This window comes from Budorcas taxicolor, chromosome 14 (genome assembly GCF_023091745.1).
Source record: "Budorcas taxicolor isolate Tak-1 chromosome 14, Takin1.1, whole genome shotgun sequence".
Classification (NCBI taxonomy): domain Eukaryota; kingdom Metazoa; phylum Chordata; class Mammalia; order Artiodactyla; family Bovidae; genus Budorcas; species Budorcas taxicolor.
In genome coordinates, this window is record NC_068923.1 from 59,231,926 (window position 1) to 59,248,684 (window position 16,759).

General features: G+C 41.9%; 1 protein-coding gene and 2 non-coding genes across 3 annotated transcripts in view; 2 read left to right on the plus strand and 1 right to left on the minus strand.

Annotated features, from left to right (window-relative positions):
• Positions 1-13,861, plus strand: part of SAMD12 (sterile alpha motif domain containing 12) — a 264,227-nt gene extending 250,366 nt beyond the window's left edge. The window contains exons 6-7 of the mRNA XM_052651579.1: positions 13,349-13,437; positions 13,835-13,861. Coding sequence (XP_052507539.1) covers positions 13,349-13,437; positions 13,835-13,861 — 116 coding nt within the window. The remainder of the gene's footprint in view (positions 1-13,348; positions 13,438-13,834) is intronic.
• TRNAC-GCA (transfer RNA cysteine (anticodon GCA)) lies at positions 1,600-1,671 on the minus strand. The gene has a single exon. It is a non-coding gene; the product is annotated as a tRNA-Cys (tRNA).
• On the plus strand, positions 2,649-2,721 carry TRNAG-CCC (transfer RNA glycine (anticodon CCC)). Its single transcript has one exon. It is a non-coding gene; the product is annotated as a tRNA-Gly (tRNA).
• Positions 13,862-16,759: the final 2,898 nt, after the last annotated feature.

The following is a 16,759-nucleotide window of genomic DNA, read 5'->3' on the forward strand; positions in this document are numbered from 1 at the left end:
GGCCATTCAAGAAAGTGTTTTGTTTGAGGCTTGAAATGGACCCTTGATTCCAGTCTCTTGTAGTCTTCATGGCTGAAAAATATCTGCTTGTTCTGAGTGCCCCGATGGCCCCTCTAACTATTAGATGGTGGAAGTGTTCACATATCTTTCTAATTTGGACACATTCTGCCAGGAATTATTGTTTTCATTGCTTCCCTACAACTCCGTGTCTTATGGTATCTTTTGCATGGTAAAGAGTTCCCATTAGGAAACCCCCACAGACTCCAAATGCTTCATGTCTGTCTCTGAAAAAATCATCAACCTTGAAATCCTTTGCCATTGACCCCTTTGCATTAAATGTTCTAAATGAAATCAAAAATATAGTTGGTGTTTCTTGTTTGGACGATTCAAGATGGCCATGAGATTGCACTGTTATGTCACCTCATGGTTTGAAGAACCTTCAATGACTGATATTGCAACGAAGGTGATATGTGGGTTTTCCACAACTGACATTGGTCCATTTCTTTGGTGGGGAGTCTGGATCCTGAAATCTGAGCTGTATGGTATTCAACTCTCCTATGGGTTTTTAGAAAGGCACTTGAGAAGGACAATGGCACGTGGACCTGATATGAGAAAACCAAAGCCATTGGCAAGGATGCATGCAGTCATGTTGGATTTTTTTAAGAAGAAAGAGAGAAAATATGCCATCTAAATGCTTTAGGATTTCTGTCCCTCGTATTATATATGATATATTACTTTTGCTGTGGCTTTTTTCTTTGGGGCAACCAAATCTCAGTGCCTGGAGTTAAGTTCTACACAGTGTAGATGTTCAAGGTTCTGCTTACATCCGAGTTCCTACATGCCAGTTCTAGAAGGCCCCACATACATACATGTACTGTGAATGGCCCAGCCTTGTGCCCCAACCAAGAATTAAAATCTTTTGTTCTTCCTTGAAATAGCCCCTCCATTCTTTGTATCCCTTTTTTGTTTGTTTAACCCTTTATAGTAGCAGTTATACAATCATCCAGTAATTCATCTAAAAACAAGTTTATTGAGATCCTACCATGTACCCAGCACTTTATCTATGTGTTAGGGATACAGGGATGAATATGACGTTTCTTGACCTTGAAGTCAAGCAAAATAGATATGAGGAGTAACATAGGTAAATGTAGAATTCTAGGACCTTATAGGAAGGTCGTCTGATTTGGAAGGAATGTGTCAGGAAAGATTCCGAGAGTAAGTGCCCTCTGAACTGAACTGGGTGCTATAATTAGCAGAGTGTGTTTATTTTCTCTTTAATCATCAAGCAGATAGAAAATTGCTAAGATGACAAGAACTTTGGAGAGGTTATTTACTAACAAATCATTACTATTGAGTGTCTGCTATGTGTCTGCCTTTACTGAGTGTTGGTGACATTCAGTAGACATGATAGACATGGTTCTCCCATACATGGATTTTGTGTTTTAATGAGGAAAGTGAAGTGAAAAGTGAAAGGGAAGTCACTCAGTCGTGTCTGACTCTTCGCGACCCCGTGGACTGTAGCCTACCAGTCTCCTCCATCCATGGGATTCTCCAGGCAAGAATACTGGAGTGGGCTGCCATTTCCTTCTCCAGAGGATCTTTCCAACCCAGGGATCGAACCTGGGTCTCCTGCATTGCAGGCAGACGCTTTAACCTCTGAGCCACCAGGGAAGCCTTTTAATGAGGAAGGCACTCATCAAAGAAAGAATCATAGTAACGTAACAGGGGATGTGAAAGGGAACATTAGTTACACTTTGGGGAGGGAATTCCCTGACTCTGAAAGATCAGGAAAACCTCCCTCAAGAAGCTGAGATCTCAAAGAGGAAGAGGCAGTAACTAGGGCAAATGGGAATTGGGAAGGTGTCTCAGGGAGAGGGAATAGCCTCTTCTAAGGTCAAGGTTGGAGAGAAAGCTTGGTGCATTCCAGGAACACAAGGAAGGCTAGTATGATTACAGGTGGAGAGAGAGGGAGAAGGGATCAGCCAGCAGGAAGCCAGGCTGAAAAGGGACCCAGTCATGAATGTGAATGCCTTGTTTGTTTGAGCCCCTTAAGGAATTTCCAAGTCCCCTTAAGTTCCAAGGGACTCTCAAGAGTCTTGAGAGTCCCTTGGACTGCAAGGAGATCAAACCAGTCAATCCTAAAGGAAATCAGTCCTGAATATTCATTGGAAGGACTGATGCTGAAGCTGAAACCCAATACTTCAGCCACCTGATACGAAGAACTGACTCATTTGAAAAGACCCTGATGCTGGGAAGGATCAATTGAAGGCAGGAGGAGAAGGGGATGACAGAGGATGAGACGGTTGGATGGCATCACTGATTCAATGGACGTGAGTTTGAGTAAGCTCTGGGAGTTGGTGATGGACAGGGAAGCCTGGCATGCTGTAGTCCATGGGGTCACAAAGAGTCAGACATGACTGAGCGACTGAACAGAAGGAATTTAGAGACAATGAGGAGACACTGAAGGGTTTTAGACTGGAGACTATGCTGATCAGATCTGTATATCAAAAGATGAGAAGAGGCACTGGAGAAGGACGAGACATCCAGTCCGGAAGCTGTTGCATTGATCTGTGCAGGGGATGATGACATCCTGAGCGAGGGTGGTGGCAGTGAGGGTGAAGAGGAATCAGCTCGAGAGACTAGAGACTTCCCTGGTGGTCCAGTGGCTAAGACTCTGTGCTCCCAATGCAGAGGGCCCAGGTTCAATCCCTGGTCAAGGAACTAGATCCCACATGCCATAACTAACAGGTTGCATGCCACAATTAAAGATCCCACATGCTGTAACAAAGATCAAAGATCCTGTGTGCTGCAACTACAACCCAGCATAACCAAATAAATAATATTTTTTTAAAAAGCAACTCAAGAGTCTAGGCTACCTGGGATGGTAGGTCAAGAACCAGTGGATGAGAGGATTGTACAGTAGCATCACTCTCTCTTCTGCACCCCAGTCTGCTCCCCCGAATCCATGACCTCCCTGTTGCAGAAGTATCTGGGCAGGCTTCTTCAAAATCTAGATTTCGAGACCTTACTCTGAAACTGTCATGTCAGGCTCTCCAGCCCAAGTGTTAGTATTTTAGACAGCTTCACCCCCATATGAGTCTGACACTAATGAAAGGTTGGGGGCACTGTGTAGGTTCAGCACACAGAGTACTCCAGGCACCCATCTCTCCCGTAGCATCAGAGTAAATCTCCTTTTGGGCTTAATGAGTCTGCTTGTCATACCTGGGTGAACTCAGAGAGAGGCATCAGCCCTTGGAGTGCAGGAGGGTATCTCACCTTAAAACCCACATGGAAGGGATCCCATCTAACAGATCACCCAGCCTTGTAGGTGAGGTCCCCAAGATCTAAGCGGCCCTTTCTCCACATTTCTCAGGAGACAGCACCACTGCAATCCCACATCCCATATTCCCCAGGAGAAATGAGACAAACTCTCCTGGACAGTCAGTCCTGCAGGGCAAGACAGAAGGTAATTTACACAGCACCTCCACTATCTCTTGCATATGACAGGTATCAGGGCAAAGCTATAGTGGTAGGACCTCCAGTAAAGCTACAAGAGAGGAAAAGACAAAGAAAAGTATGTGTCTCATCTCCAGCAAGAACACTTTAGGTGTTTATATTGGAAACCACGGAGGTTTCATCATTTGACAGTCATTTTCAAAATCATGAATACTTAATATTACCATTAGATGCTGTTTTTATTTCAAAGGCACAGGTTACCGATGTTATCACAAAGGGCAAATCTGGAGCTAATACTGATTGTGTACCTATTTGCACATTTGGCATTTTAAATTCCATATTTAGTTCATACAATAACTTTGCAAGGTAGTTGTCATGAAACCCATATTACAGATAAAGAAACTGAGGCCCAGAGAGCTGCAATGCTACACAATTAAAACTAGTAGATGCAAGGAATCTTCAGAGAAACAGAACCAATAGGAGATACATATAAAATATTATATAGGAGATACAAGCATAGGCAGGGAAAGAGAGGTGGGGCTGTGAATTGATTAACTGAGTGTCCATTAGGAACTAGCTCTCATGATTATGGGGGCCAAGATCTACAGTCAGAAAGCTGGGGACCCAGGACAGCCACTGGTGTCGTTCCAGTCCAAATATTGGCAGGCTGAAAACCCAAGAAGAGCCAGTGTTACAGTTCAAGTGCAAAGGCCGGGAGACAAGTCAGGCAGGGGGGGTTCGCTTTTACTTGAGGGGGGCATTAACCTTTTTGTTCTGTGCAAGTCTTTGACTGATTGGTTGAGGCCCACCCACACTGGAGAGAGCAATCTGCTTTATTCCTCTACCTATTCAAATGTTAATCTCATCCAAAAACACCCTCACAGACACACTCAAAATAACATTTGACAAATATCTGAGCACCCTGTGGCTCAGTCAAGTTGACATGTAAAATTAATCACCCCAGTGGGTAAGATAACTAGTTGTCTCCAAAACCAATGCCCTTTCTTTCCAACCTACCTGCCTGCTGTGAAGTATCTCTTCTTTCAAAGATGCAGTTATTTTTCTTCTATAAAAAATTCTCAGTGCCAATGCACTTTTAAACATTAATGCTTGAGGCTGTTCAAATAAAAGATTTTTCTTAATAGCTTGCTTATCACACCTGGTTATCACTCTCCATCCCCCATTTTCCATGATTTAGCGCTGCTAGGAAAGGGAGGGTGTCGTTTTGCTGGGCTGTCTCTTGCATACCTGAGATCTGGGAGCACTAAGAAATCAAATTTGCTCATCTCCCAACTTGACATCATAATGAAGCAGAGATGCCAACCCAGCATTTCCTGATGTCCCTCAAATATCCTTAGTAATCTTAATCTTATTAGATCAATGATGTGAAATTTAAATTGATTGCCAGTTGCCATTTTAATTGATTTAATTGAAATTGATTCGGCATAAAGGAGTGCACAGAAAATTATTAACAGTGGCCTCAAAGGTTTCAAGTGTCTACTTCGTAAGAGGTGATGGAGCTTTGATGTTTATATCAGAAGACTCAGTCTTTCCAAGTTATATCAGAGAAGTAAAGCGAATGTTTAGCACTAAAAACCATGGAACATTGATGAGGTTTGCATACAGAGGGTCTGAAAATACATGAGAAGCATTTGACTGTACTTTCCAGTTTGTCCCATTTCTATTATGTTGTTTGGTCATCATGAGTTCATGTTTACTATAAGCTACATATGTGGGTATTTATTACTGCTAATTATTGGAAAATTTGATTTTTGCCATTTGGGTCCCTAAAATTCAGACCACACTATGGAAGGGAGGAATAGATGAAATAATAGCAGGAAGAGTTTCATTGATCTAAAATTGTTTTTGTAATCTTTTTAATTAATTGATCCTCTCTTGAGGCTTTGATATCTGTTTTGCTGCATGATGAGTTTTACTATAATAATTTTGATCTAGCAGGATTTGACCTTACTTAGGCAAAAATAAATGGCCTCTAATTCTCCATTTCTAAAAGTTTAGATATGCGTTATCTTTTTTGCTTCCTCTTCCCTTTCCCTCTTTTATTCTCCCCAGCTTCTCTCCACTCCCCATTTCTTCACTGGAGACCCCTCTCAGCCTGCAGAAGAACCATTAGAAATGTATTAATTAAAGACCAGTTTCTGCTTCTTTGCCAGGGATAACCATTTGTTTTAGAGCTGATTTTGTGCTTTAATTAAATGAACATGTCACTGAGTCAAATGAATCCATTTATATTTATTTATCTAGTTCTTTGGGCTGGACTTTCTTAGCAGGGTCTCGGGCACATCACATTTGCTCACAGAATGAACTGAAAAGTGTCTCGTGCCAGTTTAAGAGGTTCACAAATGGTTCCTCCTCCCCATAAAAGCTGCACGAACAAAGCTGCGATTAGCAGATGTGCGAATGGCTGTTTCCTCAAGCCACGGTCATCAGAGGAGCCATATTTGATTATGTTTGTGCACACACGTGTGTCCTGCTCGAGCAGGAAAGGGAGGATTACCCATCACCACAGTCGCTTCAGACCTTAAGAACGTGTCAGAGGTCATGTTTTGACCATCTGGCCATCTACTGGCCTTTTCAAAATGCTAATGGATGACGCAAAGTTTAAATTCTACCCAATCTTTCCCATCAGATTTTGGGTTAGATTACCTACTGAGTATAGACTGTGTCTAACATTATAATAGACACAGTTTATAATGAGTTTCCCAGGTGGCTCAGTGGTAAGGAATCCACCTGCCAATGGAGGAGATGTGAGTTTGATCCCTAGATGGGGGAAATCTCCTGCAGAAGGAGATGGCAATCCAGTCCAGTATTCTTGCCTGGGAAATCCCATGGACAGAGGAGCCTGGCACGCTACAGTCAATGAGTTTGTAAAAAGTCAATCATGACTTAGCACACACACAACATTATAATAGGTGCTTTACAATATGAAAACGGAATGAACATACTTATTCATTCACTAGTTCAACAACTTTTGTTGAGTGCCTATTGTGTGTCAGGCTAGGTATTAGGATTCAGTGATGAATAATGCAGTCCTTGGAGTTGGACAAGTAGGCCAGCTGCAGAAGACTCACTAGAGTCTTTCTGGCATGAGAGAATCATGTCCCCTTTCCAGCAGACTGATGCACTGGTTCTTAAGACTCATCTGCTTTTCCAGAACACATACCAAAGGGGATAAATGTTACCTTAAGTTCTTACCAGGAAGAAACAAGTACAGTTAAAGCAGTTCTCCATCTGATTGAAAGGATGGGAAAGGGTGCTGATGCCCACCTGGCACTGATAGACTTTTATTTAGACTTTCTGGTGATCTCACAGCTACAGATAACAAACTCTTTAATCACCCATTCTTGGTGACAAAAATCCCTATGGGTATAAAGAGTAGCTCTGTGATTAAAAATAACTATGTCCTTCATGACACATATTGCCATTTTCCCTGCTGAACTATAAACAGGCTTTGACTCCATCTGGAGTCTCGGGGGTTTTGTTTTTTTACCTAAAATTGAACACAAAACTGGGTTTAAAGGGCTTGACCGTTGAGTTTCCAACAGCTTAGCAAGTTATTCCTTAATGGAATGGGCATAATGTTAATCTTGAAGTCATTTGTTTTCTTCTCTGCATCATAATAAGAGCAGAAATTTTGACAACTTGGCAGCTTCTAATGTGAGAGACATTTGGGCTGGAAGTCAGTCTGTTGAATTCAACCAGCACTGGGATTAGGGACTGCAGTACTTGAGTTTCCTCATCCTTAAAATACTCCCTGGTAGATAATAAGTGTTGTGACAGTATTGATAATTGAAATAATTCTTGCTCAGACTCTGGGGAGCCTATTCCATTCAAGCCCTAGGCTTAGAAAGGAAAGGATGAGAAAGAGTTGACTTCTTTGTCCCTTGATATGGGTGTGGAAAGTGTTGACCGTGGCAGAAATCCTACTGCCCAGGTGAAGAGAAAAAGGTGACTGGGTGTTTACAAAGGTAGGAGAATGGCTTCAGCTTAGGAGCACCATCCCAGACCCTGTAATGTAGCTCATAGAGTATTCAATTGGATAGACATTTACTGAGCACATATTGGATGCTAAATACTGTGCTGATTCAAGACAACCCTGCCTTCAAGGATCCTTCAGTCCAGTGAGTGTTTCAGAGACTTAGGCTTTTAACTTCTACAGTCATATTAAAATTGATCCACAAATCCAGAATCCTTAGTCCCAGGTGAGGCCAGGGTGACTAGCAACAACAGCAATAATCACTATCCTTTATTATATATTTATTATGTATCAGCTCTGTTTTAAGCTCTGTTTATACTGTTGTATCCTTTCAACAACTATGAGACTCTTAAGATGGAAGCTGTTGTTTTCCCTGCATACTGGATAAAATAACCGAGGCACAGAGAATTGAAGAGACTTGAACCAGGTCCCAGTTTCAGAAGTGACAGGGCAAGGATTTGAACAGGCTTTCTTCGAAGCCCACTCTTAGACACCATCCTAAGTGTGCAGTTTAAACCATAATGGCATGAAAAAAAGACATGCAAGGGAGAGCGTTGGAACTGCAGTTTAAAAAAAAAAATACATCATTGCACGTATAACAATTCAAGTTCTGTAGAGACTTACATTGACTTTTTCTAATAATGCAATACCCTGTGAATATATTTCATCATTCCTTTGTGCCTTGTTCCATGCCAGGTACTAGAGTTACAGTTCAGAATAGAGCGGAAATGGTCCCTGCCCTAGGTGATTTTGTGTTATTTGTATTGGAGTATAATCACTTTACAATGTTGTCTGTGTTTCTGCTGTACAACAAAGTGAATCAGCGATATGTATACATATATCCCCTCTGTCTTGAAACTCCCTCCCAACCCCCCACCCACCAACCTATGTCATCATAGAGCATGAAGCTGAGCTCCCTATGTTATTCAGCAGCTTCCCACTTGCTATTGATTTTATATACAGTAGTTAAATATGTGAGTGCTACTCTCCCAATCCATCACACCCTCTCCTAACCCCCACCTTGGGTCCACACATCCATTCTCTCCATCTGCTTCTCTATTCCTGCCCTACAAATAGGTTCATCAGTACCATTTTTCTAGGTTCCATATATATGTGCTAATACACAATACTTGTTTTTCTCTTTCTGACTTGACTTCACTCTGTGTGATAGACTCTAGGTTCTTCCACGTCTCTACAAATGACCCAGTTGATTTTAGAACCTCAAAGGGAGGTGGATGTGAGACAAGAAAGAAGGCTGCATGTAAATATAGTCACATCTCATTTAATGCCATCCCCAGCAGCACTGATTCATTATAACTACTTCTTTCTTAAATGTTTCCTTTTTTAAAAAAATTGTTTAGACCTATAACTATCCAATATAGTTACTAACCGGTGTCTTATCCATTCTCTGAACTCCCCCACTCTGTAGTCATGCAGTCGGCTGCTAGAGCTCACCTCAGTGTGCACTCAGCCCATGAGCATGGGGCTACTACTCTGGAACATTTTCAACCAATCAGCAATCTTTCTGCATAGTCTAAGTTTACTGTGCTCCTTGCTTATATTTATTCTGCTCTGGCCTCTTTCTACCAGTAACTTTGTCATCTGGTGACCAGTTTTTACCATAATGGCATGAAGAAAAGACATGCAAGGGAGAGTGTTGGAACTGCAGTTAAAAAAAAAAAAAAAAAAGTACATCATTGCACGTATAACAATTCAAGTTCTGTAGAGACTCACATGGACTTTTTCTAATAATGTAAATTTTTATTTTTTTAATTGGAGAATAATTGTTTTACAATAGTGTGTTGACATAATTTTATATATATATATATATATATATATATATATATCTCCCCTACCTCTGAAGCCTCCCTCCCACTCCTCCCCTCACATTGACTTTAAGGTTTCAAATTTGCTTTCTGTAGGGACTCAAATTTGCCTTCAGAGGACCTAGTGAAAGCCAATAGGAATATCACAAAGTTGGCCAGTGGTTATTGGAAACAGTCTATGGTGAGTGTTATATGAGACTCCTTAGATTCAGAAGCATGGCCGCCATTGTCCAATACCAGGGAGGCATCTCCAAGGGAGCTGCACTGCCCCCTGCAGCATTGTTCAGGTAGCACATCCCTCTCTGGGGTCCTGCCCGCAGGAAACGAGGGGGGTGTGTGTGTGTGTGTGTGTATCTGCCTGTGTGTACGCTATGAAATTTCATCAAGGGTAATGAAGAAATCATTGAAAATGTGAAGAATGGCTCTACGTTAGGCTGGGGAGTCACAATGACATTTAAGTGATGACAAGAAGGAGAAATAAGGGTTGCTAGGTAGAGTAGAGGAAGAACAAGCAGGCTAATGGGAAAACATGTGCCAAATTTTGGAGCATAATGGAGGTTAGCATTACTTAGAAACTGAACATAGACCACAGACCAGACCACAGAGCTCATCACATGGCCCAGACCCAGCAGGGGCCCAATCCTGCAGGGCCTCAGAACCACAGTGAGGATCTGGAATAGTGTCTCCATAAGTAAAATGAGAAGCCATTAAAGGATTTTAAGCAGAGGAGCTATGAGATCTCATTTACATTTGTAAAAGATCACGCTGGCAGCTGTGGGGAAAATGGCTTGGAGAAGGGCGGGATGGAACTGGGAAGGTCGGTGACTTTTGCAGAAATCCAGGTGAGGGCAGGCAGGTGATGGTTACAACTCGGGTGGTGGCCACTGAGATGAGTGAGACAACAAGGGTGGCTCTGTTTGCAGGAGGGCTCAACAGGACTTGGTGATGGACTGGGTGTGACTGAGGGAGACTACAGAGTGAGTCCGGGTTCCTGTCCTGAGCTTCTAGGCAGGTGGAGGAGCCTGGAAGGGGGAGTGTGAGGCGGAGGATGGACTGAAACGTGAAGAGGTCAGTTTGGAGCTTGTTAAGTCTGAAGTGCCTTTGATACACATAAGAAAGCGGGTGTCTTGAGTGTGGTGCTCCAGTGAAGGACTGGCACAAACCTGTAGGTTTAGGAATCATCAGAATACATGTGTCCAGGAATCTGGGGGACGGAGAAGGCAATGACACCCCACTCCAGTACTCTTGCCTGGAAAATCCCATGGACGGAGGAGCCTGGTAGGCTGCAGTCCATGGGGTCGCTGAGAGTTGGACACGACTCAGTGACTTTACTTTCACTTTTCACTTTCATGCAGTGGAGAAGGGAAACGGCAACCCACTCCAGTGTTCTTGCCTGGAGAATCCCAGGGACGGGGGAGCCTGGTGGGCTGCCGTCTATGGGGTCGCACAGAGTTGGACACGACTGAAGCGACTTAGCAGCAGCAGCAGCAGCAGGATGCTGGGGGAAGGCGGGGGGTGCAGTCACTTGACCGCAAAGCCTTCCTGACCTTTACTTACAGCAGGTCTTGTTTTACATCAAATAAGAGAACTGCAGGGGCGTACTCCCAGAATGCCAGGTGTGCATCCCTGACTGGGTCACCCATCTTGAGTCTCTTCTGATAATAGTTGTTCAAATGAAGATCACAAAGGGCTTTGAGAGGGATGAGAGAGGACACTGAGGAGAGAAATCATGGAGTGACATTATGAGGCTGTCCATCATGCCCTGTCCTCAGCCAGCTCCCCACCCCCGACCCCAGCATTACTTCTGTTGCTGTAGGATAAAGGATTGCAAAGTGGCCCCAAGAATGAACCTCAGAGTCAGAGAATCTAGGTTATGACCCCAGCTCTGTCCCCCATCACCTAGGAGGCAACATCAGATCCTTTCTGAAGGTAAGTTTTCTCTGCTGTCGAATGAGAACAAAAATATCTAGCTCACAGGGTTGCTATAAGGATTCAAACAGAGTTTTGCAAAGATTTGTCAGAGATCTGAATAAATGGTAGATAGGAGATGAACACACATCTAAGAAGACATTCTTAGCAGAGATGAGTAAAAAGATGAGGTATGTGTTTTATAAGACTGTCCTAATCACTCAAACACTGAATTTCTGTTAAAGGTCAACAATCATCTCAAGCCAATGAGATAAGAAATTGGACATTGTATAGGATATATACACTGCCATTAAATTGCTTCTGACATTGGCCAGCTCTTTGTCGATCAGAATGACAATCATTACTATAGCAGTACCTAAAGACAGGTTTTCATTGTCTGTGAACAAGTCTGGAGAGTGGTTTAGAAGCTTCTAAAGATAGCTATGCATTTGGGTCCTTTTGATGATTTCATTTGGTCAGGATATATAACTTGTTAAAGAATCATTCCTAATGTTTAGACGTTCTTTATGAGAACATTTTACAAAACATAGAGTTGTTGCCTTTATCATTGCGGGACCAGAAGAATCCCTACCACAACTACCAGCAAACTGTCCATACTCTACCATTGCTATTCCCTAGATTCCACTGTTAATAGTTCCTTGCGTTTTAATGTTCCACTGAGAAATAGTCACGGTCCTTATTCAGGTCAGCAGGCACATCTGCTAAGCATCTCCTGTGTGCCCAGTGCTGTTTGGACTCAGAGTGAAGATTCTTCCCTGTATTTCATTGACTCTGCAACTCAAAAACAGTACAAGAGTATTTATAATTTAATACTCATTGGAGTCATACATAGGGCTTCCCAGGTGGTGCAGTAGTAAAGAATCGGCCTGCCAGTGCAGGAGATGGAAGAGATACAGGTTTAATTCCTGGATCGGGAAGATCCCCTGGAGTAGGAAATGGCAACCTGCTCCAGTATTCTTTCCTGGAGAATCCCATGGACAGAAGAGCTGGGTGGGATACAGTCCATGGGGTTGCAGAGAGTCGGACCCAACTGAGCACACAGCACAGCAGCACCAGTGGAGTCATGCATAATTAAGTGTTCTAGGATAGCTGTGTCCAATAGAGCTTTCTCACATGATGGAAATATTCTAGATTCAATTGCTCACTACAGTAGCTACTGACCACCTGTGGCTATTGAGCATTTGAAATATGGTTAGCATGACTCAGGGGCTGAATTTCTAATTTCATTTTAATTTACATGTAAGCAGCCATATGTGGCTACTAGCTACCATATTGAACAGTGCAGCTCCAGTAATTCTAAGGAGAGATGGCTGTGGGCTCCAAGAATTCAGGAAGGAAGTAAGACTCCAGCCTGAGCTTAGAAGTAGGGAGGAAACTGGAGGGCCACTCTATCTGGGGTAACAGCACGAGCAGAGGCTTTGAGGGAGGGGAAAGTGAGTGCTTTGTGAACATCACAGAGGGAAAAGCATTGAGGGAAATCAGATGAGTGAGACTTTCTGAAAGTATCAAAGAAGAGGTTCCTGAGTCTAGATCATTCTTCTATTTTACATTTGATATAAGTATTTCACCTGCGTGAAGCCTCCCATATTTGAAACAGAGATAACGTAGCATTGATTTTGTTATGCTTTCTATAAACAAAGGAATTCCACAGAGTTATACCACATAGTATACTAGATGTTCATTGAAACTCAATACATATCAGATGAGAATCTAAAGATAACTAAGAAGCATTTACTGAGACCTCCCTGGTAGTCCAGTGGCTAAGACTCCACACTCCCATTACAGGGGACCCAGGTTCAATCCCTGGTCAGGGAATCAGACTGGACATGCCACACCTAAGACCCAGCACTGCCAAATAATTTTTAGTTTTTTAAAATAAGCAATTACTTAGCAGAGGTTAAAGGAAACCATGAGGGTATTTAGTCACCCAGGGGTTAACAGAAGCAGAAGCCAGAAGGAGCAAAGGGAGAAACTGTGTTCACAGAGTCTTCAGAGAGCTGTAGCCATGGGAGAGGGGTCAGCTGACTACAGACTCCATAGCAGAGTGGTGTAGCCTGGGCAGAACCATCAATCCGAGCAGGGAGGGAATGAGAGAATAGCCAAACCTCTTACCTGTTGCCTCCTGCTGGTCCCTCACTAGATAAAAACAGCCAGAAGCAAGATGGCATGAGATCACAGATAATGCAGTCCACAGGAGTCAGCCTCCCAGATCAGGACCAGACAGAAAAGGTGAGAATGGATCATGGGGAAGGGACAGGGAAAGGAGGTAGAAATAAACAACACTCTCTTTTTTTTAATGTTTAAAAAAGTAGTGGCTTAGTTTGTGCTGCTAAAGCAAAAATACCATAGACTGGGTGACTTAAACAACAAAAATTTATTTCTCATCGTTCTGGAGACTGGGAAGTCCAATACCAAGGTGATAGCTGATTCGGTTCCTGGCGAGAAGTCTCCTGGTTTGCAGACAGTTTCTTCCTTGCTGCATCCTTGCATAATTGGGGGTAGCAGGTAGCAGTGTTGGAGGTAGCAGAGAGGGGAAAAAGGCAAGCTCTCTCACGGCTCATGTTCAAGGGCACTAATCCCATTCATGAGGGCTCCAGCCTCATGACCTCATTTTTCCTCCCCAAAGCCCCACTTCCTAATACGTTCACATTAGGGATTAGAGCTTCAGCGTATGAATTTTGGGAAGACACAAACATTTAGTCCATAGCAAATGGTAAAGTAGAAACTATATAAATATCTAATGTGTTGGTTAAACTATGACAAAACCATATAATTGAATGTGTACAGTGTTGAAATTATATGCAATGACAAGAGAAAGTTCTCACCAGACATTAAATGAAGAATATGAAAATAGCATATGCAGGATGTTTAAAATGTTATTTTTAGTGTATACACAGTAGATATGTGAGTGTATCTTATAGGGAAAAAAAGAAAACTGGAAAGAAATGCACCAAAATTTTAAGTGGTATCTCAGGATGGTTGTTTGAGGGTGCTTTTTATTTTCTTTGCACCCCTCAGTTTTCTAAATTTTCTAAAGCAACATAGTTACTGAATTTTTCTGACCTGGAACAATGTTTCTGTTGTCTTGATATATCTGCAAGACTACATTGAGTAGAGAGCAGTGTGACCAAGTTCATTTTTATCAGCCAGATGGCAACCCATTCCAGTATTCTTGTCATGGGCAGAGGAGCCTGGTGGGCTACCGTCCATGGGGTCGCACACAGCTAAGCACACATACATGCACTAGCTCTGCATTTCCCTGGAGTCTCATTTTGTATCCATTTCTGCAGTGATAACAGTGACCTGAGTTACATTTCTTAGTGTGCTAAAAATGGGATGAGTTCATAAAATGCTCCTCTTTTAAAACATTCCCCTGAGAGATCCTTACATCCTGGAGAATGGCCTGATTTCCTATTGATCTTTTTATTGCCTCAGTTATTTCCTCAAACATGGTTAGTTAGTTCAGGTCCCCACTTTTCCCCATTGTCTATTATGTTTGGTTTCTGTTTAATATGAATCTTTGGTGGCACTTCCGTCATTAAATTGACAGTTGCGTAATGCTGTATTGGCATCTGTAAGAGTGAAGTAGATTTCTTAGGCACCATGAAGACAGTGGCCATTTCTTTTTTTTTCAGAACCACCTGAGCAGAGCCAGTATTTTGTGCTCTTGTAATCTTCATCTTAAACACAGAAATCCATCTGTTTCATTGTTTTATTCTCTCCTGATAACACTTCCTGCTGCTCTCCTCCTGATCTATAATCATCCGACCCTCAGGGACTCTAGTAAACTAAATCATCACTAGTGATCTGATGATGACTTCTCATATAAGTTATCGTTTCAGGAAACCCACTCCCTTTCCCTGGTTTGCTTTTTAACCTTCAGCTGCTGCCTAGTTATTCTTTGGATGGCTGCTTCAGCAGCTTTGCTCTTATACTTGCTTGTAGTAGGTATTAATAATAATAAGCAGTTCGTAAGCATGCACAATGTTGAATGCATGTAAGGGTTATTGTTGACAATCCTATTTGTAATCAGTTTTCCCATTAGATGAGTTAGGATTCTTGTGGTTGCAAAGAACAGAAAGCCAAAAGTGGCTTCAGTAGAACAACAGGGCTTGGTAACACACATAGGTAAGAAGTCTTTGACTGGGCTTCAGAGCCAAGAGTCAGGAAACAGGGCCTTGGGTAGAAATATTAGGTTGGTCAAAAAGGTCATTCAGCTTGTGGACACAGTAGGGGAAGGAGAGGATGGAACAAATTGAGAGAGTAGCATGGAAACATATGCATTACCTTATGTAAAACAGATAGCCGGTGGGAATTTGCTGGATGATGCAAGGAGCTCAAATCAGCGCTGTGACAGCCTAGCTCTTGGGTGGAAGAAGGGAGGGAAGTTCAAAGGGAAGGGGACACACATATACCTGTGGCTGATTCCTGTTGATGTATGGCAGAAACCAGCACAATAATTATAAAGCAATTATCCTCCAATCAAAAATAAATAAATTTTTAAAAGAAAGCAAAAATAAGCAAAGAAAAAGTAGAGAAGTATTTCCATCAGTTATCCACATGACTATACCATGCTGCCACTAAAAATTTTCAAAGAAAAAATTATGAGATATTGATAACAATAAAATGCTAAAAATTGAGGATAGAGGAGAAGCAGCATAGAAAAAATATAGATTAGGTACCAATTTTTATATTTCTAATTTATGTGTGTTTTTAGAAGAAAAAATTATATCGATTAAAAGTCAATGAACTACAAAAAAAATGCAAAAAAAGACTTGAGAATTTTTCTTTAAGTATGCCAGATATTAAGAAAATTTGAAAAAAATGTAAAGGAATGTCACTGTTCACTGATTTTTTAATTTGGAAAATATTTATTTCATAAAACATGGCTTAAGATGTAATGGGTCTATTATTTTTAAATGATTTAATAAAAACATTTAATGTTAAAAAAAAGGTCATTCTGGGTTTTCCATAACATCTTACAGAAAAACTGCAATAACCTTTTTGGCCAACTCAATAGAACTGTGAACTGGGATCTAGACAATAGCCTGCTTGCTCTGTCTTTCTCCCTCTGTCTGTCTGTCTCTCCTCTCTCTCATTTCTCCTTTTCTATTGACCTCATTTTCTAATCACAGTATCTCTGCAACTCAAGTCACAGAATAACAGACGATGCCTCCCTCTTTCAAGTTCACTAGGACTAAAGCCTTCAGAACTCCCTCAAGTGCTCTCCATTTCTCACCTTTCTTCTCCCAATTATCTTCTGCCCCACCCCAACCCAATTCCATATTCCCTGAACAGGAAGCCTGACTCACCCACCTTTGATCCAGCCAACAACAGTGAACAATAGGATTGTAAGCTGTCTCTCTAGCTGTCTGAAGACATCCCCTGGGGTCATTGTGAGACGGACAGACACCCTAAAAGGTGTTGACCACAGTTGTTAAGTGGTTGATGCCTTCATTGTACTTACCTTGTAAGTACTCCATTTTACTTAGTCAATGACAGGGATATAAATTTACCAGATTTAAATCTTTTTTCATTAATATTTAGAGGA